General features: G+C 42.2%; 1 protein-coding gene across 2 annotated transcripts in view; it reads right to left on the reverse strand.

Moving 5' to 3' along the window:
• Positions 1-27,242, reverse strand: part of mlh1 (mutL homolog 1, colon cancer, nonpolyposis type 2 (E. coli)) — a 39,545-nt gene that overhangs the window by 5,806 nt on the left and 6,497 nt on the right. For both annotated transcript variants that reach the window (XM_084322086.1, XM_084322087.1), the window contains exons 7-18: positions 26,216-26,258; positions 26,027-26,115; positions 25,444-25,556; positions 25,056-25,149; positions 22,121-22,274; positions 16,302-16,483; positions 14,238-14,381; positions 10,970-11,103; positions 3,893-4,001; positions 3,724-3,787; positions 1,841-2,005; positions 877-969 (exon numbers count right to left, since the gene is read on the reverse strand). In XM_084322086.1, the coding sequence (XP_084178212.1) occupies positions 877-969; positions 1,841-2,005; positions 3,724-3,787; positions 3,893-4,001; positions 10,970-11,103; positions 14,238-14,381; positions 16,302-16,483; positions 22,121-22,274; positions 25,056-25,149; positions 25,444-25,556; positions 26,027-26,115; positions 26,216-26,258 (1,384 nt within the window). The remainder of the gene's footprint in view (positions 1-876; positions 970-1,840; positions 2,006-3,723; positions 3,788-3,892; positions 4,002-10,969; positions 11,104-14,237; positions 14,382-16,301; positions 16,484-22,120; positions 22,275-25,055; positions 25,150-25,443; positions 25,557-26,026; positions 26,116-26,215; positions 26,259-27,242) is intronic.

The following is a 27,242-nucleotide window of genomic DNA, read 5'->3' on the forward strand; positions in this document are numbered from 1 at the left end:
GACTGTGGAGACGGTGAGGAGGGACAGTGAGGAGACGGTGAGGAGGGACAGTGAGGAGGGACAGTGAGGAGACGGTGAGGAGGGACAGTGAGGAGGGACAGTGAGGAGGAGACAGTGAGGAGGAGACAGTGAGGAGACAGTGAGGAGGGACAGTGAGGAGGAGACAGTGAGGAGGAGACAGTGAGGAGGGACTGTGGAGACGGTGAGGAGGGACAGTGAGGAGGGACAGTGAGGAGGGACTGTGGAGACGGTGAGGAGGGACAGTGAGGAGACGGTGAGGAGGGACAGTGAGGAGGGACAGTGAGGAGGGACAGTGAGGAGGGACAGTGAGGAGGGACTGTGGAGACGGTGAGGAGGGACTGTGAGGAGGGACAGTGAGGAGGGACTGTGAGGAGACGGTGAGGAGGAGACAGTGAGGAGGAGACACTGGAGACAGTGAGGAGGAGACACTGGAGACAGTGAGGAGGGACAGTGAGGAGGAGACGGTGAGGAGGGACAGTGAGGAGGGACAGTGAGGAGGAGACAGTGAGGAGGGACAGTGAGGAGGAGACAGTGAGGAGGAGACAGTGAGGAGGAGACAGTGAGGAGGAGACAGTGAGGAGAGTGAGGAGGAGACAGTGAGGAGGAGACAGTGAGGAGGAGACAGTGAGGAGGAGACAGTGAGGAGGAGACAGTGAGGAGGAGACAGTGAGGAGAGTGAGGAGGAGACAGTGAGGAGGAGACAGTGAGGAGGACAGTGAGGAGGGACAGTGAGGAGGAGACAGTGAGGAGGAGACAGTGAGGAGGAGACAGTGAGGAGGAGACAGTGAGGAGGAGACAGTGAGGAGGGACAGTGAGAAGGAGACAGTGAGGAGGGACAGTGAGGAGGGACATCACCTCGGTGGCCAGGCGCAGGATGAACATGGGCAGACCCTCCATGACAGGGATGTACTTGTCCAGCAGTATCGGCAGCCCTGTTAGATTTCCATCCTATGAGGCACAAAACCTAGTTTTACTGTCACGACCAATAATAAAATAGGATTCATGTTTTGCCACAACATACTGTATGACAAAACCTTTAACAACAGCCAGCTTCATCTCCTCAACCTCAAGGCCAAGGACCTACACCCAAAAACACCAGAGTTGCTTCATAAACCAACTGTGTACACAACCAACAGGGGTAGTTGCAGTTTCGTCATAACCGCAGCAAGTCTGCTCAATCAGGCCCAACTTCTGTGACTTTCCACTGCCCCTGGCTGACAGAAATGAACACATTTACACTCAAGTAATTTAGCTGTGTTTTATTTCCTCAAAAAGACCCTACTTTCATGTAACTTGCGTCAAGATGATACTACGTACTATCATTTATATACTATGTTTTTCAAACCTAAAAAGGTGGGTTAAAGGTGCTGTAAGTGGTATTTTTCTTGTTAAAATAAGTAGTCTACATGTTTACATTCATGTAAAGGTCTACATTCCGACAGCCATCACTGATATAGAGTAACACGTTACTGAACAACGGAGGGACAGCAGTGGCTTTGCAAGATTTCTTGAAATAAGTAAAAATATCTAGGGTTCTCTCTCCTGATTGGATAAAGTGGGAAGGGATACCAGAAGATGTACTTTCTTACTGCAGAGCGGAGGAACTAGGAGACCCATGTTACTGATCAAACACTCTATATCAGTGATGGCTGTCAGAATGTAGAGCTATTTAACACTTACAGCACCTTTAACCATTTCACAGATCAGAAACCGGGCAAACCGATCCGCTACATCCCTGCTTGTGAAACCAGCTGCAGGGCGTTTCAGTGATCAACGGGACAGATGAGGGAGATCTGAAACGATGCTGTGGAGAGCTGACCTGGTCTATCTCCACGGAGAAGTAGTCCCCCAGCATCTCACACTTCTTCTTCAGGAAGTCCACTATGTACTGAGCCAGGCCCTCCTTGGGTCCGTCGTCCTCGGTCCAGCCGCTCTCCTCAGACTCCAGCGCCAGCATGGCCAGGTCATAGAGAGGAGCTGGTGTCTGACCAGGGGAATCACCAGGGGAATCACATTCAGTATGACCTCGTTTTCTACATTTCTATTTGATCTTATTTTAAATTTTTTTTTAAGTGAGGTTGGCAATAGGCGGGCCGAAATTGGCCCGCCAGCAATAATATCTGGCCCCTCAGATTATATAAAAAAAATTAAAACATAATTTTTTCTTTTTTTGACCAACTAGGCTAGCCTATATGTTGGCTATAATGTCCAAATAGAGCAACTACCACCACCTAAAGAATGCTTATTATACGTTGTTTTATCCATGTTGAGAGTGAATAACAGGTAGGCAGCGAGGTGCAATGTAGTGCTTGCTCAACATGAAAAAAGTCGGTGGACAGCGCCTGGTGCTGAAATAGCAAACAAGCAGTGTGGTATGAAATTAAAACACCAGGTCAGTAAGTCATTCAAACTTTATCTTTACATATATATGACTGATGGCACCACACATGTGAACAGTAACAATGCAATTAAACTGAAGTCAAATCAGAGCAAAAAAAGCTGAATCTGCTTCAAGAAGATGCGCTACATTAGGTATATAAGGAATTACAGCAAGACATTTATTAACTAAATAAAAAATACAATTAGGCGTTTAACCCTCTAAATCCGGGCGCAACACTAGACATGTTTTGTAAAACATTAAAATATCTTTGGATTTGTTTGTGATAAAGACTTGCTTTATTGTATCGGAATCGATTGTCATCTAAAAATTGTGTGCATCTCTCAGAGAATGCACGGATGTAAAGCATAGAATCTTGAAATATCTAGATTGGTTGTTTTCTCTGGACTGCATCTAATCCGCTGTATCTATCCATTTATCATATATCTATGTCTGTCACTATAGCCAATGGAAATGCTAGAAATGGTCACGTGGACTGGGAGAACCAATGGAAAATTCCTATGGTTTCTCAATAGTCCAGTGCGCTCCACAGAAAGGGCTGTCAGATAGACGTATTGGTTGTGCGTAATGTAAGATAGACCGATAAGAGAGAGGCGCTCGTCTCTGGTTTTATAATAAAATGGCAAAAAGACAAAGGTATAATGTTCAGTGCAAATGTGTATGTCTTTTTCAGTTTATTATGCCACCTATGCAGCTTGTTTATTTTGTCCATTCTCTGCCTCTGCCACAAATGTATGTCTTAGTTATAAGGTGGTTAGTCAGAGTTAAAATCTTTTCACTATAAATATATTAAATTAGCCATTGTTTTTGTTTCCGGCCACCCATACAATGGCTTGGAAAAAATTTGGCCAAGAAACTTAATTGCCTACCCCATGTTTTATGACCTTGGGGTTTTAATGAAACTCAAATCTGCGTTTAGCTTCTGTGCCCCAGAAACATGGAATTATGTTTGCAATGCACTTTAAAACTCAATTCATTAGTATCTATTGGTCAGTTCAGTTTAAATCTTTAATAGCAAATCCCTTCACCACAGTCTGCAGTTGTTTAAGTATTTTAAATGTTTAATTGACTGACTTTGTTTCTATATAGCATTGATTATCGTTTAAGAGAGAGATTGCTCTCAATGATCCTTCCAGATTAAATAAAGATTGAATGAATGAAAAATCCATTACACAATTGTTGACAAAGAAAATTGTCAGAAAGGTTCGTCTTTTGGGAAATATGAGATTATCATCCGACAGAAACTAACAAACAACATGCTCTGATGAATGATATTGTGGTCTAGACACTCCGTTGGTACTTACAGATAGCCTCAGTACGCCAAAGTTCCCAAAGTCATAGAGCAGTATTTGATAGAAAAGCTCTTGGCTGCAATAGATAAAAAGAAGGATGGAATCAGACCAACCGAAGAAGCAACCGAAAGGTGAAAGGTCAAAAGGTGAAGGGTTCCCAGTGACGGGCAGGGCCTCTGACCTGATCTTGGTGGTGTTGAGCAGGTAAAGCTTGGTGTGATGCTGGATCAGAGTCCACTGGGGATCAACGCAGCCCACAAACGAGTGGTTCTGAAGCATATCTTGAAGACCTGAGACGAGACGGATTCTTGTGAAGATAAGATAAGATATTCCTGTATTGATCCTGTGGGGAAATTCAGGTGTCATGGCAGCATGGGGGAGGGGGCAGGGTAGGTACAGGGTAATAGTAGAAAGACATAAATATAGGCAATACAATTAGAAAAAATAAACAGTGTAAACAATATATTTTTTAAGAAAATACCAAGGCCAGAACCATTTGACTTAACGTGCACTCACTACTGGAATTTTACCAGATATAACCATCAAGATGTCCTCATGCACATTTTGAAAACTAGTGAAAATAAGTTGTTCAAGAGATTTGTTTTGGATCGCTGCTTTGAGCAAGTGTGAGAAACATCAGTATCCACTCTTAGCTGTGTGACCTGTGACCTATCTAAGCCCTGCCCTCTTTTCTTGATCCTCCAATCACAACTGTCGCTTCCAAGGGACATCCATCCATTAGCTGATCAGTATGCTAGCTCTATCGCCTAATTTATACTCAGACGGCAAAGCTGTGACGTGGACAGCGCAGAGCTGTGATTGGCCGCTACCCTGGGATGGGCCGTGTACGTGTTCCTCCTACCATTCATCATCTCGGGAGCTGGGTCGGCGCAATCCATTCTCGATTAGGGCTGGGTTAAAAAAGAAAAAAAACGATTTCCCGATTCTGAATCGATCTTCATTTGAATTAGCGATTATCGATTTATAAAATCCCAAGATCAATCTTAACAAAAAATATTCAAATATATATATATATATTTTTTTTTCATCCCCCAATTTAGTCGTTATGCCAATTCCCTTCCTGGTCGTTGCGCGCATTGCCCCACTGTCGGTCTGGGGAGGGTGTAGACCAGGTGTCGGAAATTAAGGTTTGCCTCGGGATAGGCATTTTCCATTGGTTCTCCCAGCCCACGTGACCATTTCTAGCATTTCCATTGGCTATAGTGACAGACATCGATGATTCGTTTCAGTGTTTTGCACATTTTATTTATAATGCAAATAAGCTATTTGTTTTCCTGAGGGATACGTTATGTCTTATTTACAGGTAGGCTATGTTTGTAGCCCCTTTGTTTACACTGGCTGCAATAAAGAAAGCACTTTTTGTAGTGTCTGATTTGACAACTTGTGTTGGTCAAAGCTGGTCAGTGGTCATTTATGTTCCATTATACAATGGCATGCAAATTTCTCTATTCTGATTGGCTGAAACAGTCAAGTTAGACGTGGTTATTTCTCATAACCCACGCTCGTGATCCCAGAACCCACTCACAACCGAATTACAATCACTCCACCTGGAGAATTATCCGACGTTTTTCCCAATATATTTATCATTATTATCCTTCATTATTATCATGAGTAACATTTATTGTATACATTTATTGCATGAGTTAATTATTATCTGGTGCCGCCTAGTGGACGCACTTTGGAGTACGTATTGCGACTCTGAGCAGGTAAGCTGTCTCTGCGCAGGCGCGTTGCGCTATTTAAGTGACACTCTCAGTCTAGACTGTAAGGTGAAAAGCCCTGTGGGCGAACTCTTGACTGGCCAACGGTACGTAGCATTATATGCGCCGTTAATATCCGCATTTCTCTTTAATTCATATATCTAGTTATTAACTAATGCTGTTTGTTTTCCTTTCCTTTGTATAGGTAAATAATCTGACTAACGCCTGACTAACGTCTGACTAACGCCTGACTAACGTCTGACTAACGTCTGATTGTACGTTGCTGACTAAATGCTGACTGAATGTACTAACTGACTTAATGGAAACGCTGACTACATGCTGACTACACGCTATTAACAATAGACTGGCTAACGTCAGACTGAATGTACATGCAGACCAACTAATGTCTGGCTACACTAACCAGAACTGGGTGCTAAATTGCAACTTAACTATTAATGAACTATCAACAGAGGCGACTTGGTTGAACATTACCGATACCACTTCGACCTCTACTAACATTATCCACTAAAGCTTGGATGTAAGCTACTACCAACTATCAGCTACACGCTAACCCCTTGTTAATTGACCACCTGGTGATTACTGTAACAGAGGATGAGCTGGATTCTGGACTTCAAGGTCCAAATAAACGAACATTCTTATGAAGTCCGAATTGTTTCTATGGTTTAAGAAGTCATTTCGCCCACACCCTTCCAAGGGGGACATCTAGTTGACTCATTGACTGAGACTGCTAGATAATTGGACACCACCAGTTCGACTTTTTAGGAAAAACCAAGATGGCGGACAATAATCTTTACAAATGGATGTGTTGAAAGTGTCATAACGACTAATTAAAAAATGATTCTGTCACGTGGAATGTGTTATCTTACACAATGTTGGATTATGTAATTGGTGGGTTATGAGTCATTGTAAAACAAAATAAAAATAGTGCGAAGTCTGTTAGATGCTGTTAGACACTAATTCCACTGTTAATAACATTTATAATCAATCAATCAATCAATCAATCAATCAAACCAATAACAACCGCTCACTTCACTGTTAGACGGCATGCTTTGAAGCAACCTATTCAAAATATAAATCGCGGGACAAACTGCACTATAACCGGGAATGTTACCATCAATGTAAATAAACCATAATCACCCTACAAAAACAGTACTGTATTTGTAAATCTGGTATGTCATAAATGTCTAGATGTAGCAGTACTGTATCTGTATGTCATGTATGTCATGTATGTCATATGTTATGATGAATTGAAAATGGGGGACCCTGATGTAAACAAGACGAAAGTCTTTCTCTGGTCTGCATCCCCTTAACAATTGTGTGTATTGAGCTGTACTGTATTGTACCCATTCTGCAATCTGGTAATAAAATGTTCAATCAATCAATCATTCCAATAACAACCGCTAACTTCATAATTCATCTGTATCGCAACCGAATCACGGATTTCGTCGAGGCAGGTAGCATTATGTCGGGAAAATGTTTATGAAATAAACAAATGTGAATTAAAGAAGTTAAAAAGAAGTTTAGCCTATTAAATTGTTTTAAGGGGGCGGTCAGGTGGCGTAGCAGAGATTGTGCTTGTCACCAATGCAAGAGGCTGCGGTCTTGACTCCCGGAGAGTCAGCATTGCCTTGGCTCGGGCTGATCGCTATACTAACTCGTTTGGCTGAGTTAGGGGGAGGGGAGCCGTGGGTGGGTCCTGGGCGTTGTGGACAGCGACCCCTACAGTTCGGTCGGGGCGCGTCTATATTAAAGGCAGCCGAAGAGTGCTTCCGCATTGGCGTTTTGCGCTCTGATTGGCCGAGCGCGCGCATGCGCATGAGCCGCGACGTGCTCCTCTAGCCAGGAATCGAAACTCCGTTTAAGCTCCAGAAAGCGAGGCTGAAAATCCACAGTTCTTGCCCCACTGATGGGAGCCGAATCCCGGATCCGAGTTTTCTGATGAATACCCCCAAAATATGGAGGTCCCGAACGCAATTAATTATTGATTACGCCGTAATGAATCATTAAAAAAATATACCGTTAACTGGAGTATGTTGTTTCTTTACATATATGTTGGATTAGAGAATTGGTTTGTCATGACAATCGAATAAAAAATTGCGATTTAGAGACTAAAGTACCGAAAAAAGGTACCGTTGGGTATCGATTCACAGGTACCGGTACCGTATCGGTTAAAATGTGAACGGTACCCATCCCTACTGAACACACACAACTGCAGGGCAAGGGCATCTTTGCTCATGAAATGCATAGCCATGTGAAAGCCTTCATGACAAAGTTGCAATTAATTTCAAGGCAACTAGGCAGCAACAATCTCGAACACATGAAAACCCTGAAAGAAGTCAAACCATTAGCTGATCACTGCATGATGAATTTTCAAGGCGTTTTCAAGATTTCAAAAAGGTTGAGGATGAAATGCAGCTGGTTTCCTCTCCCTTACCTGCAGTGTTGATAGTGCACCCACTGATGTTCAGCTTGAACTCATTGACCTGCAGTCTGATTCACTACTGAAAGACACTTTAAGTCAGCATCACTGCTAGAGTTCTACTCTGCTCTCAAGGAGGAGAACTTTCCAAACATGAGGAGACATGCGCAGAAGATCTCTTTGGATCCACCTACATATGTGAACAGACATTCTCAGTCATGACGTTTACCAAATCCAGGTACAGATCCTCTCTCACTGATGAACATCTGTCAGCTGTGCTTCGCATCTCCACCTCAGACATTCAACCTGACTTTGATGGACTTGTTAAAGCTCAAAAGAGACTGGATTTCTCACACTGAATGAAAAAAAAAAAAAAAACTGAAGAACACTAAAATGTGGGAATATAACAAGTGAAATGGGACACTTGATCCTTTTCTTTTTTTCTGCACAGTAAAAAAAAAGAACTGAAGAACACTAAAATGTGGAAATATAACAAGTGAAATGGGACACAAGATTTTTTTTTTGCACAGTTCTGAAAACATTAAATGTTTAATATAGTTTAATGTAAAGTCAAAAAGGCTACAAAACTGGGACACTTTTCTTTACACAGTTCAGTGACATGTCTTGTTTATTTTGGCTACAAAGATGATGTGATGTCTTTAGAAAGCTAAGAAAATCCTTGTTTCAATAGTATATGAAACTCAAAATGCCCTTTGTTATTAATGTAACTGAAAATGAGTTAAATGTTTCACATTTTGTTTATCATTTTGGAAATTCTATTTGAATAAATTATATTTTTGAAAGCTAACCTCACCTTTTAATTGCCAAATAATAACATACACTCTTACCAGCGGTCAAAACAATGCCATTTACTGCTTTTTATATAGAAATAAAATGTATATTATGCATAATTGAGTTCGGAATTTTGGCCCGGCCCTCCAAAATATTTTCAGTTGCTCATTTGGCCCCCAGGGAAAAATAATTGCCCACCCCTGTGTTAGAGGGTTCCTTGAACCATTTACATTTTATAGCATTGAATCGAATTTAATCGGAAATCAAATCCATTCGGGACCTTGTGAATCGGAATAGAATTTAATCGGAAATCGAATCCATTCGGGACCTTGTAAATTGAATCGAATCGATTCGGGAAATCAGTGGCGATACCAAGCCCTATTCTCGATACAATTCTTTAAATTTTTTTTAAAGCAGCCATGATTAACTACATTACAAACATGGACCAAATCAGAAAAAATACCCACCTAGTGGTACGGTGGTGTATTGCAACCCACGTGTTGAAATGGCGTGGAAGTACCGGTATGTCAGTTTTTGATTGATTGAAAACTTAGTCCATGTCCACACGAATCCAGATCTTTTGCAAAATGCAATTTTTTCCCACATTTGGGCCTTTCATCCACACGTAAACGGTGTTTTCAGAAACATAAACAGAGATTTTCGAAAAACGCATTTTAAAGTGAAGATTTTCCAAAATATCGGTTCAGTGGATCCGTGTAGCCACTGTAAACGCATAGTCTAGATAAACGATGACGTCACAGCTCACTACGCATGCTCAGACTGTTGTTCTATGGCAATAGGCGCCTGTAGCCTTGAAGCGCATGAAGGTAATAACAATGGACAGCGCCTGGTGCTGAAATGGCAGACAGAAGTATACAGTTTCTTCCCTCGAATGTATATATTTTCTTTTATTGATCTCTGCCTCTTAAGCAGTACTGTATATTTGTATATCTTGTATCATAAATGTCTGGATGTAACAGCACTGTATATATCTACTCCAGTGCCCTGACAGATTCGACCATCAGATGTTGCTTGCGTGTAACAGAGATGTACTGTATCTGTTATTTAGTTAGGCCTACTGGACATTTTCGTTGACATAAGTAGACTTTTTGTTTATTTATTAAGTTAATATAAACCGTGTTTCTAAAGTTTTTGAGGTTGTTAAATACACGCTTTTGATTTATTTAAGTGGCGAGTGACGTGTTATTCGTTGTCCGCTTATTTCTCAGGAGAGATAATGCAATGTTGAGATCACAATATCCCGATTCCGAAACAAAATAAGGCGAGCCCTTATCACAAACTGTTCCAAAGATATTTAATGTTTTGCTAAACATGTCTAGTGTTGCGCCCGGCTTCAGTTAAAAGCCAAATTGCATTCTAAATTTAGTTAATAGACGCCAGACAGAAGAGCGTCTGCACCTGATGCGCTCTGATTTCTAAACAACACCAGAGCGCATCAGGTGCAGATGCTCTTCTGTCTGGTGTCTATTAACACAATTTAGAATGAGCTATTTGGTCTAAAGCCGGGGACATTGTATCCGTCAACCGTCCTGTCCGCTCGGTACGCTATGGTATTTGAGATATTGCGTATCGCCACCTACTGGCCCGGCATGCTTGTTGGAGCAATTTATATGCGTTTATGCGTTTGGGTCTGGATCAAGTTTTCTTTTTACACTGTCGTGTGGACGAGGATTTATTTTAAACGGAGCCTGAAAATATCCGTTTTGCTAAATATCCAGATACATGTGGAGGACATGGCCTTAGTATACTCGTGATTGGCGCATAAAGTGTTAACAGATTGCAGAATGGGTACAATACAGTACGGCTCAATACACACAATTGTTAAGGGGTTGCAGACCAGAGAAAGACTTTCGTCTTGTTTACATCAGGGTCCCCCATTTTCAATTCATCATGACATACACGACACATCCAGACATTTATGACATACAAGATAATACAAATATACAGTACTGTTTAAGAGACAGAGATTCTAAAAGAAAATATATACATTCGAGGGGGTTTGGACATTTACCGGGGCCAGTTTAGAATTGCAGCCTCCCGTAGGTGCTCTTTGAGAGCGGTTTTGAAGGTGGGTAGGGATTCACATTATTTTAGGGCTGTGGGTAGGGCGCTCCACATTGTTGTGGCATAATTGCGAAACGTGTTTAGTCCATTGTTTGAGCCGAATCTGGGTTGAACATGATTTGTGTCTAGGTCCCACGCGCAAAATATTGGCGACAGCAGTCGTCGTTGAAGCATATCTCGGCCGCCCTTATGTCTATTACTATGCATTAGAAGGATCTACCTTTGTGTGTGTTCTCCGTGATCTCGGCTCTCAGCTCCTTAATGCTGACCAGTTTGATGGCTCGTCTCCTGGGCGTGGCCGCCGCTGTCAGATCCCCCTGCTCCTCCTCCTCCTGGCCGGTCCGAGGGCGCTTCCTGAGTTCCACGCACACACACACAGCCATTATACACACAAGAGATACCCTGCATGTAGGCTGGTAAAGATATGCCTCCTAAAGTGTGTAAAAGGAAGTACAGGAAGCAGGGCACGAAATTAACTTTTTGACTCACCGGCCAGTGGCGGGTAGATGAGAAAAATCTACCCGCCAAGCATATTTCTTTTTTAAATTTCTTTTTAATAGGCGGCTACGTGGCGTAGTGGGCAAGGCGCTCGCCACGAAATCTGGGGACGCTGGGCTCGCCTGTTCGAGCCCAGCGCTCCACATTTGCTTTCAGTTTAGCTGGTCGTCCGTACTAATACACATTGGCCGTATTAGGGGGTGGGAAACTGATGGGTGGGGATCGGGCGTTGTGGACAGCGACTCCTACAGGTCGGTTGGTGCGCCTGCGCAGTAGAATCAGGAAGTGTCGGGGGCAGCGTGAGCCTCCCACGCGTTACTCCTCGCCACTGAGAGATCGAGCTGCGCAGGTGAAAAGATGCGACTGCTGTTACCTCAAGTACCGGAGGGGACTTGTGCTATGTATGACTTAGTCCACATTGCAGCCGGCTTGTGGGAGGCAAGAAACAGCGTTCGTGACAGGGGAGGGTTGAATTGGATGATACGAAATTGGGATGGGAGAAAATATAGAAAATGGGAGAAAAAGTGGATAAAAAAGAAATTTCTTTTTAATAAAATATATAATCATACTTGTGATTGTGTTATCTGCGAGACATCGCCACCTCGCTGTCTGCAAACAGCTCCACTGTCTGTGTGTATACTCGAGTGGCCTCCAGCTCCAGCAAGGATTCTCCGGCGCTGCAGCTGGACCCTAAACTCTACATTCAGCACGCAAGGATTCTCCTGCGCTGCAGCTGGACCCTATTCAGCAGCCCTCATGCGATGTAAGCGAGGGGCTCGAATACACATGTTGTATGACATTGATGTCAGGAGATATCTGTAGCTACTGCTGGATGGCGTTGGGACAACGCCTCAGTGAACTATTTAGTTTACTGGGACATTTCGTAGTGACTAGTGAGCTACCTAGCCAACGGAGGTATTATGCACTAGACTATTGCTGGAGCATTTGTTGATGTCGGGAGCTATCAGTAGCTAGCCGGCTGGATAACGTTACACAATGCCTCATGTATTAAACTAAGTGAATAGTTGACTGGGTCATTTTGTAACGGTAGCTAACGTTATCTCACAAAGGTCCCACTGACTAGACTAACGTCACGGTGACTAGCCTCTGTTTACATGCAGCATACAGAAACAGGTGCGGGAGAGGTAGGAGCAGCAATGCGCTGCGTGTCTGTGCTGAGACAGCGAGTGAGAACTCCGCTAAGAATTGGATCATGATTTTCGGTTTTCACATGACTATTTGATTGCCCGCCACATGGCGGACAGACCTCTCAGTGGCAGTCGCCAAACGTAAAAACTGACCGCCAATGGCGCTTGGCGGGCTCTAGTTTCGCCCCCTGACAGGAAGTACAGGCTGCTACAGGCTTTCCGGTTTCGACAAAACAATTATAGAAACGTGTGAAGTGCACAATATTTCCTTGTTTAAGCCACTGCAACGGCTTTGCCTGAATAATTTACTACATGACCTGGACGTTCTAGCTTGTTTGCCGACAGGATTCGGGAAAAGTTTGGTCCGTTCGGAGGCACAGGGGAAGTACATACACCGGAAATTCTACCCCATATACACTTTCGGCAGTAGTTCTTTACCAGGCTTTATCTCACGGAGGAGATAAAACTGGGAACGAGGTTACCCTGCATGCGACTCATATTACTCACAATTACTCACTACTGCATATACACTACACAATCCTAACCTTCAATCAGATCTGCCTGGATATCAACTGTGTTATTACTAGTGTGCTGTTGTAGACAACATAAATTGGGAACATGCAGGATTATTCTACTTTGGCAGAGTGCATGTATAACCGGCCAAACAGATGACCTCCTTTTGATAGAAAACCACTCTAGTGCACTGCTGATATTGGCTTGTTTTTTTTAAATATCAATATCAGCCAATATCAAACTTCTGATAATTTTTTTTTATTATATATATATATATTTTTTTATCTTTTCCCCCCTCCTTTTTCCTCCGATTTTCTCCCATCCCAATGTTAGTCGTTATGCCAATTCCCAATTCCCTTCCTGGTCACTGCGCACTTACCCCCCAGTCGGTCTGGGAGAGTGGAGGCTACCACGTGCTTCCTCCGACACACGTCCATCAACCGCTTCTTTTCACCTGGCAGCGCGGATTCTCACTGAGAGGGCGTAGCGTGTGGAAGGATCACACTATCCCACTTAGATCCTATCCGCGCTTAGCAGGCGCCCCGACCGAACTGTAGGAGTCGCTGTTTACAACGACCCGGACCCACCCCGCCAGCTTCTCCCACCCTCTAATACTGCCAATTGTATTAGTGTGAACGGCCAGCCAAGCTGGTGACAACCCCGGAGCTGTGAGCTGGATTCGAACAGGCGAATCCAGCCGCTCCGGGGTTGGTGACGAACGCAATCTCCGTTACGCCACCTGACCGCCCACTTCTGATACATTTTAATCCTAGAGCAAAAATGATGGCATCGTATAAAACTAGGGATCACAAGGAAGCTGTTGATACTAATCACTTCCTGCTGCAATATTAATTAAGTTCATGTTTATTTAGTCAAATGTTAGCAAGTGCAAGCCTAGCTGTCATCAAGCAGCTAAGCTAGCTAGCTAATATAGTTAACAATAGTGAACTTTTGTCAGCAGTTCTGTCTCATTTGTCATTATTAAATTGCAGTATTTTACAACTGGTGAATACCCACAAATTACAACCCCTTTATGCGGCCCTAAACAAGACTTACTTAGACTTGCAAAATGGAGGGCGCCCCAGTGGCGAACCACATAGCGCGCTCAGCCGACCCGGGTTCGATTCCCGAACCCGTCATTATTTGCCGAATGTCTTCCCCCCCACTCTGTCTCCCGTTCCTCCTCTCTCTCCCTCTACTGGACTGCCCAGTAGAGAAAAAAAAAAAAAAAAACGATAAACGCTAAAAAATAAATCTTTAAAAAAAGACTTGCAAAATGGAGATGCATGAATAGACCTCAACAGATTTGACAGAAATACACACACTCACCTCTGGAGGTCTGTAGTGTTGGTTCCTTCTCTGTCCTTAGGACTCCCTGTGTCCTGTTCTTCCAGAGCCTCCATCATCTCTGCATCTTCCACCTCATCTACGTCTCTGGTGGAAGACTGGAGGTTGGTCTCAGCATCCCCAGTACTAGGGATGCACAAATAATAAGGGGAAAATGTTTTATCTAAACTGGAATAGTGACTAGGGATATATAATATATGGGCACGAGATTGAGTACTCGCATGAATTGCTCAAGTAGTTTCAAGTTTGTTTATTATTTGTCACAAATAAAATACATGTACTTTACAGTAAAAAAGAAAAAATTACAGACAGTGAGGTACAAATGCAGACAATGATTGAATGACAATTTAAGGTAAAGTGCAAATGCAAATGAGGTATGAATGTGCAAATCTCTTTAATAAATAGATAAATATAATGTAGTGTTAAAGTGTCTAAAGTGAGTACCGTAATTCCTCTAATAGTAACCCCGGCTTGTATTTGTTTCAACTGTAGCGGATACCAGGCTTGTATTAGGAGGAGGCATGTATAAGAGAGAGGCCTATATTTCTAATTTTCAAACAGATCATAATGAATAAATCAACATTTTGTGTCAGTTTGAACCCAGTAAAATGTACTGGGTTCATTTATTGAAACCAAGTACTGTATGAAATACGGTAGTAAACAGTGCAATTACAGGTGGTCAAAAAAAGTCAAATAAAGTAAAATAGTGCAATCACAATACTGGTATAATAATAATAATAATAACTTCGTTTTATACAATTCTGAGGTAGGCTTACTCTCTTGGTAAACATTAACACCATACCATTATATGGTATTTACTGCACAGCCAGGCCAGCATATAACAATAACTAAATATACCCGGCTTGTATTAGGAGGCCGGCTTATAATTGCTTAGCTCAACAGCGCACCCGGTCATTAATAGAGACCCGGTTTTTAATTGAATACCGGTTACTATTAGAGGAATTACGGTATTAAGGTGACTGGTTAAGGGAAATCTATTTTTAGAACGCATGTTAAAGGAACACGCCAAATTAGCTTACCGTCTTCTCCAGAGAGAGACAAGAAGATAGATAACAGTTTCCTCTCTGTCCATTCAGTAGAAAGATATCTGGCTGCATGTTAGCCTAGCTTAGCACAATGAATGGAAGTGGACATGGCAGGTTAGCCTTCGGGAGAGGTGTTAGTTGGACAATGCCTAACCGGCCATGTCCGCTTCCGCTTCCATTCATTGTGCTAAGCTAGGCTAACATGCAGCCAGATAGCTTTCTACTGAACGCAGAGAGGAAACTGGTATCTATCTTCTTGGCTCTCTCTGGAGAAGACGGTAAGCTAATTTCCCAAAATGTTGGCATGTTCTTTGTAATAATTACATTACCTCCATTCAGCAGGTCTCTCCGCTCATAATATGACCACTTGAGTTCAGTTGAAACTCTGCACTTGCACTTATTTGTGTTTCATTACACGTATATGTACATGCTTACCAACTGTTTCGCCTGTTTTATTGACTACTATCACCGACATCTAAGAAGGGAGATCCCCCCTTGAACGGCCCTTCTAAGGTTTCTCCCCTCCACATTGCCTGTGGTGCTTTTTTTCCTATTGCTAGGTTTTTAGTGAGTTTTTCCTTACCTTCGCATGGGGTATGTCTGGGAGTGTTGCGTTCATTTATTTTATTTATTTAAAAATGTTTGGACTTCATGGTGTTTTTGTTTTGTTCTTGATTTATTGTGATGGTTCTTCTTGACTTGTTTAAAGAAGATGTGTCCGGCCCATGGGAACATTAACGTGTGTTGTCGGGCCTTACAAATAAGTCGGATTTGATTCTATTTGAAATGGCGCATACTCGAGTAATCGATGACTCACGCTCATCCCTAATAGTGACTACTGCCATTTCCAAATCTAAACTGGTAGCAATGTTTTAATCAAGAGGGAAGTGGCCTAGTAATAGAAATAGCTGTGTCCATTTGTATCGCAATTCAGATCACGATACCAATATTCAGCAAAGAAAATATGATAGGATTTCTTTTTCTTTTCATGTGGCCCTACCGACTACTTGAACCGGCTGACGCAGGAGCAGGGGCCAGCTTCTCCTTGGGCTGGAGGAAGGCATCCAGTTTCTGGGCTCGGCAGTCAGTCCTCACCATCTGATGGGCGTAGAGCTTCTCCCCAGACTCTGCAGAGCTGGAGGGTTTCACTTCACTGCTGAGCGACTTCCCTGGTAGCAAGGTCTGCACGGAGGGAACACAGCAGGATGGACCATATATATATATCCATATCTGTGATTGATTGAAAACTATAGATGTGTGTGTGTATATTAGGGCTGTCCCCGACTAAGGATTTGGATGGTCGACTATGATTGGCCAAAATGTGCAGTTAGTCGACTATTGGTTGACAAAAAAAAAGTATAATATTTTTTTAACTTAAAAGGGGAACTATTTTACTATTTCTTTCACTATTTGGGCACTTTTACACAATTCCTGTGAGTTTATGGAACACCTCTGTAATTATAATTTTTTTTAATTCATTGTTTTGTATTTCTAATCAAGTCCTCAAAAACAGCATTTTTCTACCTCAAGATCTCGAGCCGTTTTGAGGCTGGGCTCCTAAACCACTGTGTGGCCTGGTGGCATCTGCCACATTAACATGCAGCTGAGTCTCTCTGACATCACAAATCATCACATTTTCAGATGACTCAGTTCAGTGAGGGTGAATATTGTGAGAGGAGAATTGGAATAATGCACCAATATGAGAATTAGAGACATAGATCATATTAATATAAGTCCACATAGCTAGGAAACAATGCTAAACACTGAAAAAGGCCATTTATAAGATAGTTCCCGACTGAAGGCTTCTTGTCCTCTGCAAAAGCATGCAATTGGTCCACTGATGGATACATCTTGATATTTCCTCTCCAAGCCCTCCCAGAGAACAGTCGCATTTCTTTCCCTCTCCCAGACCTCCAAGGCCATCCCCACCCCCCCCCCTGCTGCCGTCTCATCGCCTCCTAAAGCTGTCTGACTGCCGTGTGGATCCTTGCCTCTCATCGCTTCATACCTCCCTGGAACCGTCCAGCCGTGTTGACTCAAGATCCTTTTTTTCAACAGAATCAACTAAACTTTCAACCGCAATATGGATCTAGTAAGCTGGGCATTTACAGCAATTGATCGCATATTTTCCACGAGGAAGCAGGATGCGGCTGATCCGCTCTGTCCACTCTGGAGTTTTCAGTCGGGCTACACGATCGATACTTCCGGGAAATGGAACCCAATCCGTTTCTATCCTCTGGAAATCAATGATGTTGAGGATGTGTATCTACTAATATTCATGGTGATCGGAATGGGCGCGCTCAGCATATGGATCTGGTACTGCCTTAGCTTAATTCGGAGAAAGGTAGATCCTTTGGCTGTGGATATGGCCAGGATCGAAACCAACCAGGTGGAACTGTATAAGAAGATCGCTGTCTATAATACTAAGGAACAATTGAGATCTACCACTCTGACGAACAATCGAGCTCGAGGGCTATTCTTGAGAGACTCATTGCCTACCACGCAGATGAACAGTCGAGGTCACAGGCCATTCTGGACATCTGGAAGGAAATTAAGGTCATGATATATGATTAAACTAAATTGGAGCAGCATTTGAGCAGCAATTTGGTCAGGCTGCATCCCCCCCACCCCATCTCCGTCTGCTGTGAAACCAAGGTCGAGGTCAAGACGGGAGTAAGGAGTTCAGTGGAGCCGTGCCAGGAACGGATCCTCCAGAAGAAAAGCAGAGCTGTCTGGAGTAGATAAGATTGATGGCAGGCCCCCCCTCCCCCCAATCCCTATACCCAAACCCCCCCGCGTGTACACCTGGCGCCTATGACGGCAGCCAACTAGTACGCGCGCTGGAGGGGGGGGAGCCTAAGACTGTCTCATCACCAAAGCCTGATCCCCCTGTCCCTGCCCCTCCCGCTGGACAATCTTTCCACCCTCCCTCCCGTCACCTGGCGCGACAACACCCCGGTGTTGTTGCAGCCGACTATCGCATATGGTGTCTCAGGCTTTCTGTAGTCGACATGTGTCAACAAAAATGTACATGTCTGTTTGAATTTATGTTGTGCCATTGTTACTGTAAAAATGTAATGATTGTGATATGATGTTGTTAATGAGACGATGAGCTGTATGCGTGTGTCACTGGAATTTCCCCAAGGGGATCAATAAAGGAATATCTTATCTTATTTGTCTAGTCTAGTGTGTTCATTAGATGGGTGAAATCCTCTTTCAGTGCCTCTGTGCCTGTTTTCGTAGGTAGTTAGCTTCTGGTATGCGTGCCATTAGCGTTAGCCACGCTTCTAGGCCTCTTTTCTTTTGGAAATAATGATACAAAAAATATATATATATATTCTAATTTTTTGTAAATTTTTAAACACTATTCTCATGTTTGATTTTTTTTTATAAAAACATTTATTGCACATAACATATCAAAGTGCTCGACTTAGGGCGGCGCAGCGGAATAAGCGCTCTTCACCAACGCGAGAGACACTGGTATCGAATCCGGCTGTCAGCGTTGCCTCCGGCTTGGCCGGCCGTCATACTGGCTCAATTGGCAGAGTCAGCGGGAGGGAAGCCGGTGGGGTGGTATTCTGGTTGTTGTAAACAGCGACTCCTACAGGTCGGTCAGGGCGCCTGCACAGCGAGGGAGGGAGATGGTGAGGGTAGTGTAACCTCCCACACGTTACACCTCACCAATGAGAGTCCGCGCTGGCAGGTGAAAAGATGCTGCTGGCTGTCTCCTATGTCTCGGAGGAAGCATCTGATAGACTTCAGGGCTCCCTAGACCAACCAGTGGGGGGCACATGCGAGCAACGACCAGGAAGGGGAGGGGGGAATTGGCATAACGACTCAAATTGGGATGGGAAAAAAACAGGAGAAAAAGTAGATACAAAAAAAGTGCTCGACTTAAACATAACATACCGGTATATGAAAGTGCTTGACTTAGGGCTGGGCGATAAAACGATAACGATAACTATCGCGATAAATTATTTCCTCAAAATAAACATGAAACGTGGTCGCAAAGTTTCGATATATCGATTTTCCAATCAGTGAAGGAGATGGCCGACAGCGGAAGGAGACGTAGAGCTCAAGTAGCAAACGAGGCTGGCTAGGATAATTAGCTTGCACGGCGCTATTTTATAGTTTACCTGCCGAGTTGGTGTGTGTTTTGAATTCTGAGGGTAACTGTTATAGTAGTGTGGGGTATACGGTGGACGTCGTTGCAATGTATTGGGGCGGAACAGAGTATTTTATGGTCATATTTAGTACATTGTCATGGAATACACCGCTTGGAAACTAGGCTGGCTAGGATAATTAGCTTGCACGGCGCTATTTTACAGTTTACCTGCCGAGTTGGTGTGTGTTTTGAATTCTGAGGGTAACTGTTATAGTAGTGTGGGGTATACGGTGGACGTCGTTGCAATGTATTGGGGCGGAACAGAGTATTTTAGGGTCATATTTAGTACATTGTCATGAGATACTCCGCTTGCTCTGGCTAACTGCTAACGTGCGCGGACTGATGACGACATCAACTCGACTCTCGAGACATTCGCAGCAGCAAAACAAGTCTATTAATAGCCCGTCCATCGGCGCCGGGCATAAGAAGTTAATTAAACTTGACAGACATTATATCGACGATAATTATCGATATCGAGTTATATGAAAATAATTTTATCGCAATAACGTTTTTGGCCATATCGCCCAGCCCTAGGAAACAAGTCTCTTGTAACATACAAAATAACTCAAGTCAGAATCATCATCATTTAAAATGTAAAAAGAAATAGTAAAGTATTCTTTTCTTTGTAAAAAGAAAAAAATCCGTCATCATTTTTAAATGAGATCGCATAGGTCTATGAATCGAGAACGGGATTTCTTTTCCGATTAATCGTGCAGCCCTATGCATATAATCCTTTCTACATATCTGCAGATACTATATATATATATATATATATATATATATATATATATATATCTGTACATATCCCTTACCTACTCTTACTAGTTACGCTGCTGGCCAGTATGACTTACTGCCAGTGTCGTTATACCTGTATCACTGTACATATCAATACTATAACTCTGTACATACTATAACTCTGTACATCTGATTAGCACTACACTAAGTAGTACTAATTTATATATTCTATACCCGGTATAATCACCTGTACATTGTATATTACTACTGCACTTTGCTGTTACATTTGCACTGGTTGGATGCCAAACGTATTTCCGTTGTACTGTACAATGACAATAAATTTGAATCAAATCTAATCTAATTTATATACTAAAATACCTACTGGCAAATTATCTTTTTCAACCTGCTTGATGAGGTAATGCTAAATGCACAGAAGCAGGTCTACAATGCTTAACACTTTCAGAGCCGGCCGTGTTTTCCCTTTTACCCCCTTGAATGCCCATCATCCACTTCAATGTTAGCGTTAATATCGCCTAATCTATGTTTTAAATTATGGCTATGTGTCTAATCTGCCCGTCGCTTATCAATGACTCATTTTCCAGTCAACATTGTCGAAGCAGATTGTTTTTTTATCGGTTCATTTCCGTTTTATAGCATCTTGAAAAGCCCTCGTTTTCAAGGAAAATAAAAATATTCCATAATAAACAGAATATTCTAGAATACACAAAAAACGCTAATTTTTTCTGCCTATTTATGAATAGTTTTCAAATAAACGCTAGATTATCGATAGTATATGTGTACGTATGCACGCTATATAGGCGATCTGATATCTGATCTGATATATTTCCTGATCGCTCGCACAGCCAAACAGCCATATCACACATAGAGGAAAAGCTTATATCTCTGTGAAAACAGGTCTGATTTGAAGACTGGTAAAATAGATTCCTTACCCGAGATCAGATGGTATCCAAAAAGATTATTCCAATTCCTGATCGCCATTCCAAAAATCAATCCTTTTATTGATCCAATGCTACATACTGTAAACACATATTACACGCTGTTCTGATGGTCCACAATGACTGGGATCATCTCCGGTTACATGCGTGAGAAGTAAAATGTGGATTCCGGATTCTCATCCATTTTCATTGAGTCCATTCCAAAAGGGTGCATTACCATCTGGGAGACGATAGGGGGCGCTTTTTTCACATCTGAGCTCCTGATGGGGCTGGTTTCCCAACGGTAGACTCGGTTGATGAAATATGAATTCAGATTGCTAATAAAAAAATAAAACTATATTTGTCGTCGTGGGCATTCAGGGGGCGGGCTGATAACACGTGTTATGTCGTCCGTGGCATCCAAAGTGTTAAGACAGAACTATTACTGTAAGATAAGAAATTGTGGGCATCATATAGCAGCATGGGGGAGGGGAGGTACAGGTATTGGCAGGGTAATAAAAGAAAGACATAAATATAGGCAGTAGAATAAAATCTGAATATTAAAAGAAATATGAGAAAAATACAGTGTAAACAATATAATTAACTCTAAATGTGAAAAATAAACAGTATACACAAGGTGCAGATGAGGGTCTGTACCCCAACTGGCATGATATACTGTACGTCATACGTTACAGTCCGTGCAGGTTACCTGTGTGAAGTACGGGACTGCGAGGCCAGCAGCTTGCTCTCTACATGCAGGTTACCTGTGTGAAGTACGGGACTGCGAGGCCAGCAGCTTGCTCTCTACGTGCAGGTTACCTGTGTGAAGTACGGGACTGCGAGGCCAGCAGCTTGCTCTCTACGTGCAGGTTACCTGTGTGAAGTACGGGACTGCGAGGCCAGCAGCTTGCTCTCTACGTGCAGGTTACCTGTGTGAAGTACGGGACTGCAAGGCCAGCAGCTTGCTCTCTACGTGCAGGTTACCTGTGTGAAGTACGTGCGGGAGGAGTTGGAGCCCAGCAGCTTGCTCTCTACGTGCTTCTGAACGCTCTCAATCACACTGTCTTCATGCAGGAAGTGCACCTCGTGTTTCGTGGGGTGGACGTTCACGTCTATATTATGCGGAGCAATCTCCAGGCTGTAATGACAACAAAGGAGAGAGCAAATACAAATTAGCACTGAAGATATATGTTAAGTTAAGATATTCCTTTACTGATGGGAAATCAGAAACTGGGAAATCAGTAATACAGGGAAATGGTAGACAGTCGTGAATATCAGAATCAGAATGGTCTTTATTGCCAAGTATACTTTTCACATACAAGGAATTTGCTTTGGACGTTACTGGTGCGACATTAGCGGACAGACATTAACAGACAGATAATACAATAAAGTGGTGGAGTAAAGTAAAATGAAATATGAGCTAAATTAAGCACAATAGAGTAATATATTTATGAAATAAAATATAGGCCTGGGCCCTCATTTATCAATGGTGCGTACGCACAGATATGTGCGTAACCCGTGCGTACAATCATTTCCAAGCAAAGTGTGGATATCTACGTAGAATATGGAGACTGCAGACGGACGGCATATGCTTTCATCAGTTTCATGCATTAGTTTCAACGCGGAAATAAGCTTCCGTGCATTAATTTGACTGACATGTTCTGTATGGCCCCCCGTAATTCATTATAGTTAATTGTAAAATAGCGACAGTAGTGTAATTATTGTTAAAACCCTATAAATAACATTTGGAATAGGTCTTTCTTTCTGAATGAATGCAGCATGGTTTATATATAAATAAATAAATGATGATGATGATATATAGCGTTATCGGAATACGGGGTGTACCGACTGCGCTCCGCGTAACTCAACTCGTTATTATTTTGCGCATAGATTGTAGAAATACAGGAACATTTGATTATATTTAAAAGGCTTTGCCATTGTAAAACGAAATAAGTGGAATTTCGAAGCTTAAGCAGAATACAAGTCATATGAACACCCACGGTATAGTGTTCTTCCCCCTTCCTACTGTATAAGAAAGAATTAAAAACGCATTGCAACGAGAACAGAGGTTATTTGTTGAGTTTATGTGTATTACAAAACCCTTGCAATAAATGTGTCTTAAATTAATGAAATGCATACATGCTCTGGATACTGTAGCATATATCGTGTGGGTGATATGACTTGTATTCTGCTTACAACGAAATTCCACTTATTTCGTTTTACAATGTCAAAGCCTTTTAAATATAATCAAAACGTTCCCGTATTTCTGCAATCTATGCGCAAAATAATAACGAGTTGAGTTCTAACAAAGAACGTATTACATGCTGGGTAGGCTGATAGAGTAAACTGTAAATAAAATAGCCTATAACATTATAAAGGATAGGCTATAATAGCAGGGGTTCCCAAACTTTCTTCCCCAGAGTCCCATTCCTTGGAGACATATAGGAATATGATATGATATAAGGTATACTGGTCCGTCAGCGAGGAGATAGCCCACAGCGGATAGCCATTAAATGTCATTTGAGAATATAGAAGGCAAAACGACGGCCTATAGCCTATACATATTATTTAATGTTTTCATAAGCGTAAAGATACAGCTAGATTAACGATCAAGTTTGTTTACTGTATGCAGGTTTCGCAGGGCTGTGCCATGTGTTATATATGCGCAAGTTACTGTTGCATAATGTAGGCTACGCTATTATATCTAATTCATATAGGCTACCTAATACCGACAACAAAATAGATTGTATGCCTCTACAAATCATATTACGGTATACCCGGTAGCCAATCGAACGAAACGAATAAAGGCATTCATATGCAGCATGGTTATAATGACATTGACACCAACGCCAAACAGTGGTCAACGGTCTTTATTAGTATTTTGCGCTGTCCAGGCAGAATTGCAGCAATGGTCTTAGGGAGTCGTTGATATCTGACATCACTGTGTACAAGTCCGCCAGCCTGTCGCGTATTTCTCCCATAACACGCGTTGTCTTCTTGGTTCGACAGCGCGTTAAATTAGTTGCCTAGACCTCCGTGAACAATCTCACTCTCAGTGAAGTTTCTCAGAGTTTGCTCGGGTTTGTCCATTATTTCACATCCCATGGGGGGTGTTTCATTACCATATATGGATAATCATGCACAAGCATTGACGGTAAGAACAAATGGCATTTATCAACACGGAGTGTGCGTACGACCTGTGCACGCACGGTTGATAAATCCAGATTTTCTGTGCGTACACACATTCTAAATTCCGCGCGTTGGAACGGAAATAGAACACTTTCTACGCATTGTTGATAAATGAGGGCCCAGGGCTGTACAACTGGTCAGATCTGATCAATTATACAATTAAATACACAATTATATACAATAATTATAGTGTATTAGGGCTGTCCCTGACTAAGGATTTGGATAGTCGACTATGATTGGCCAAAATGTGCCAATAGTAAAAAAAAAAAAAAAAAAAAAAAAAAGTATAAAAAAAAGAATAATATATATATATTTTTTTTATCATTCCATTTGGGCTGTGGGGGGTGCTTAATGTCTGAAGGAGTCGACTGAAGGCTTCTTGTCCTCTGCAAAAGCATGCAATTGGTCCACTGATGGATACATCTTGATATTTGTCTAGTGTTCATTAGATGGGTGAAATCCTCTTTCAGTGCCTCTGTGCCTGTTTTCTTAGGCAGTTGGCCTCTGGTATGTGTGCCATTAGCGTTAGCCACGCTTCTAGGCCTATTTTCTTTTGGAAAGAATGATACAAGAAATTATAATTTTTTTTAAATATATATTTTTTTGTATTTGACTCCTTTCGACCGATTAGTCGACTAATAGGGGTCAGCCCTATAGTGTAGGCAAATAACAAAGGTTTACACTGCCACAATGGCTTTACAGTAGAGAACACAAAAGAAAAGGTTGTCACCTGAGATACAGAAAGGGGTGAGTGTTCTTGGGGAGGTACGCAGCGTAAACCGTCTCGATGGCTTTCTTCAAGGCACTCGATTCCACCAGACGATCTGAGGGGGAGTGACCAGAGATTACAATTTACCATATTCACACGGTGGCGATTTTGCTCTTACATCATGCTCAGGTTGGGATTCCTTTCCACCCTCTGTGAATAATGGTAAATAATTTCCATTCCACAGCCCTTCCATAAGCTCCATTTTACATTAAAGTGGTCTTGGAATTCTACCTTGACATTGTGAATTCTACCCTCTTATCCTTAAGGTTTCTGAATTGGAACTTAACTAAATACAGTATAGCACATTAAAACATTGTTAGTAGCAATGCAGGTTTCCTGTGATACATACGATTGATGAAGAGGATGAGGATGCATTTCTTGACCGAGTAGTTTGCGTTGGAGATGAAACCTTTCAGCTTATAGGCAAGTTTCGGATCCTCACAGCCAATTTCAATCAGTTCCCTGGGAACATATCACCATGCAATCAGGATGCATTCATCAAACTGTGGTGATCAGTAGATGATGCATTCATCAAACTGTGGTGATCAGTAGAGGATTCATTCATCAAACTGTGGTGATCAGTAGAGGATTCATTCATCAAACTGTGGTGATCAGTAGAGGCATCAAAACACAGCGTTGTTTTTCCTATATTCAGTGGTGGTTGGGGCTAATGTGGCCTTTGGTTCCATGCCTTTTTTTTGTGTAGTGCACTATTTCTATTTGGATAACTTATTATCAGGTACATGCCAGAAGGAACATGTCTATAACCACTGCGCTTTGTGCGTCGGATCTGTGTGTGCATTCTTAGTTTGTTCGGTCTGAGCGCCTTGCACACTTGTTAGAGCTCGTTCTAAACATTGGCTAATGTTGAGCTAAATAATCATCTCTAGCAGTGTGTGTCAGTATTCTTGCCAACCACTGTTGTTTAGTACCTGCTCACTGCGTTGCCAAACACCCCCCGAATATTATCCAGTATGGAGGCACCAGGTAGCGTCCTGACGTCAGCTACAGTCTCTCCTTGCTGACAACAGAAAGACAAGCTGTAACGAAGGTCCGTCCCAGAAACACACTCGGACATTTTCTGCGTTTAAGGATTATTATGTAATCTAGCCGTTACTCGCCTTTTTGACAGAAAGGCCTTTCCCTGAGTTATGTATGGCATACCTGTAAAACAAAACAAAGGATGTAACATGAGACAGCAGCTTAAAGACTTGACCCATTGAATATTTTCTTCACAATAAAAGTTCCTATATTGCTCCTTCCATTGTCACCATTCTTAATTGAAATCAAGGGGTAAAAACCACAAGTAAATGAGCTAACAAAACATTTTGATCAAAGACCACTGGAGAAATTATCTCCCACAATGCAACACATCTGCTGAAAATCCATCTAGAATTTTAAATGCCACTAATACTTCAGTTTAGATGCAGACGTAAAAGGCCATTAAAAATGTGTTTCACTTCCATGGTTTGACACATTTCCAAATAAATTACAAAGGTGCAGGTCTACAATTTATACTTTGGGAATGGTTAAACACAATTTGGAATCAACGAGGCTAAAACTTGCAAAACCACCAGTATGAGAAACCTTGTGTACATAAACTGGTCTTGGCTGCCCTCTACAGGTGGGGAATGAATGACATCATCCTGTTTTCATGTCAGAGTCGAAAAATATATACAGTGGGGAGAACAAGTATTTGATACACTGCCCATTTAGCAGGTTTTCCCACTTACAAAGCATGTAGAGGTCTGTAATTTATATCATAGGTACACTTCAACTGTGAGAGACGGAATCTAAAACAAAAATCCAGATAATCACATTGTATGATTTTTAAGTAATTAATTTGCATTTTATTGCATGAAATAAGTATTTGATCACCTACCAACCAGTAAGAATGCCAGCTCTCACAGACCTGTTTCTTTTTTCTTTAAGAAGCCCTCCTATTCTCAACTCATTACCTGCACCTGTTTGAACTCGTTACCTGTATAAAAGACACCTCTCCACACACTCAATCAATCAGACTCCAACGGTCCAACCTCTCCACAATGGGTAAGACCAAAGAGCTGTCTAAGGACATCAGGGACACAAATGTAGACCTGCACAAGGCTGGGATGGGCTACAGGACAATAGGCAAGCAGCTTGGTGAGA

The sequence above is a fragment of the Notolepis coatsorum genome (assembly GCF_963971535.1).
Source record: "Notolepis coatsorum genome assembly, chromosome: 9".
NCBI classification, from domain to species: domain Eukaryota; kingdom Metazoa; phylum Chordata; class Actinopteri; order Aulopiformes; family Paralepididae; genus Notolepis; species Notolepis coatsorum.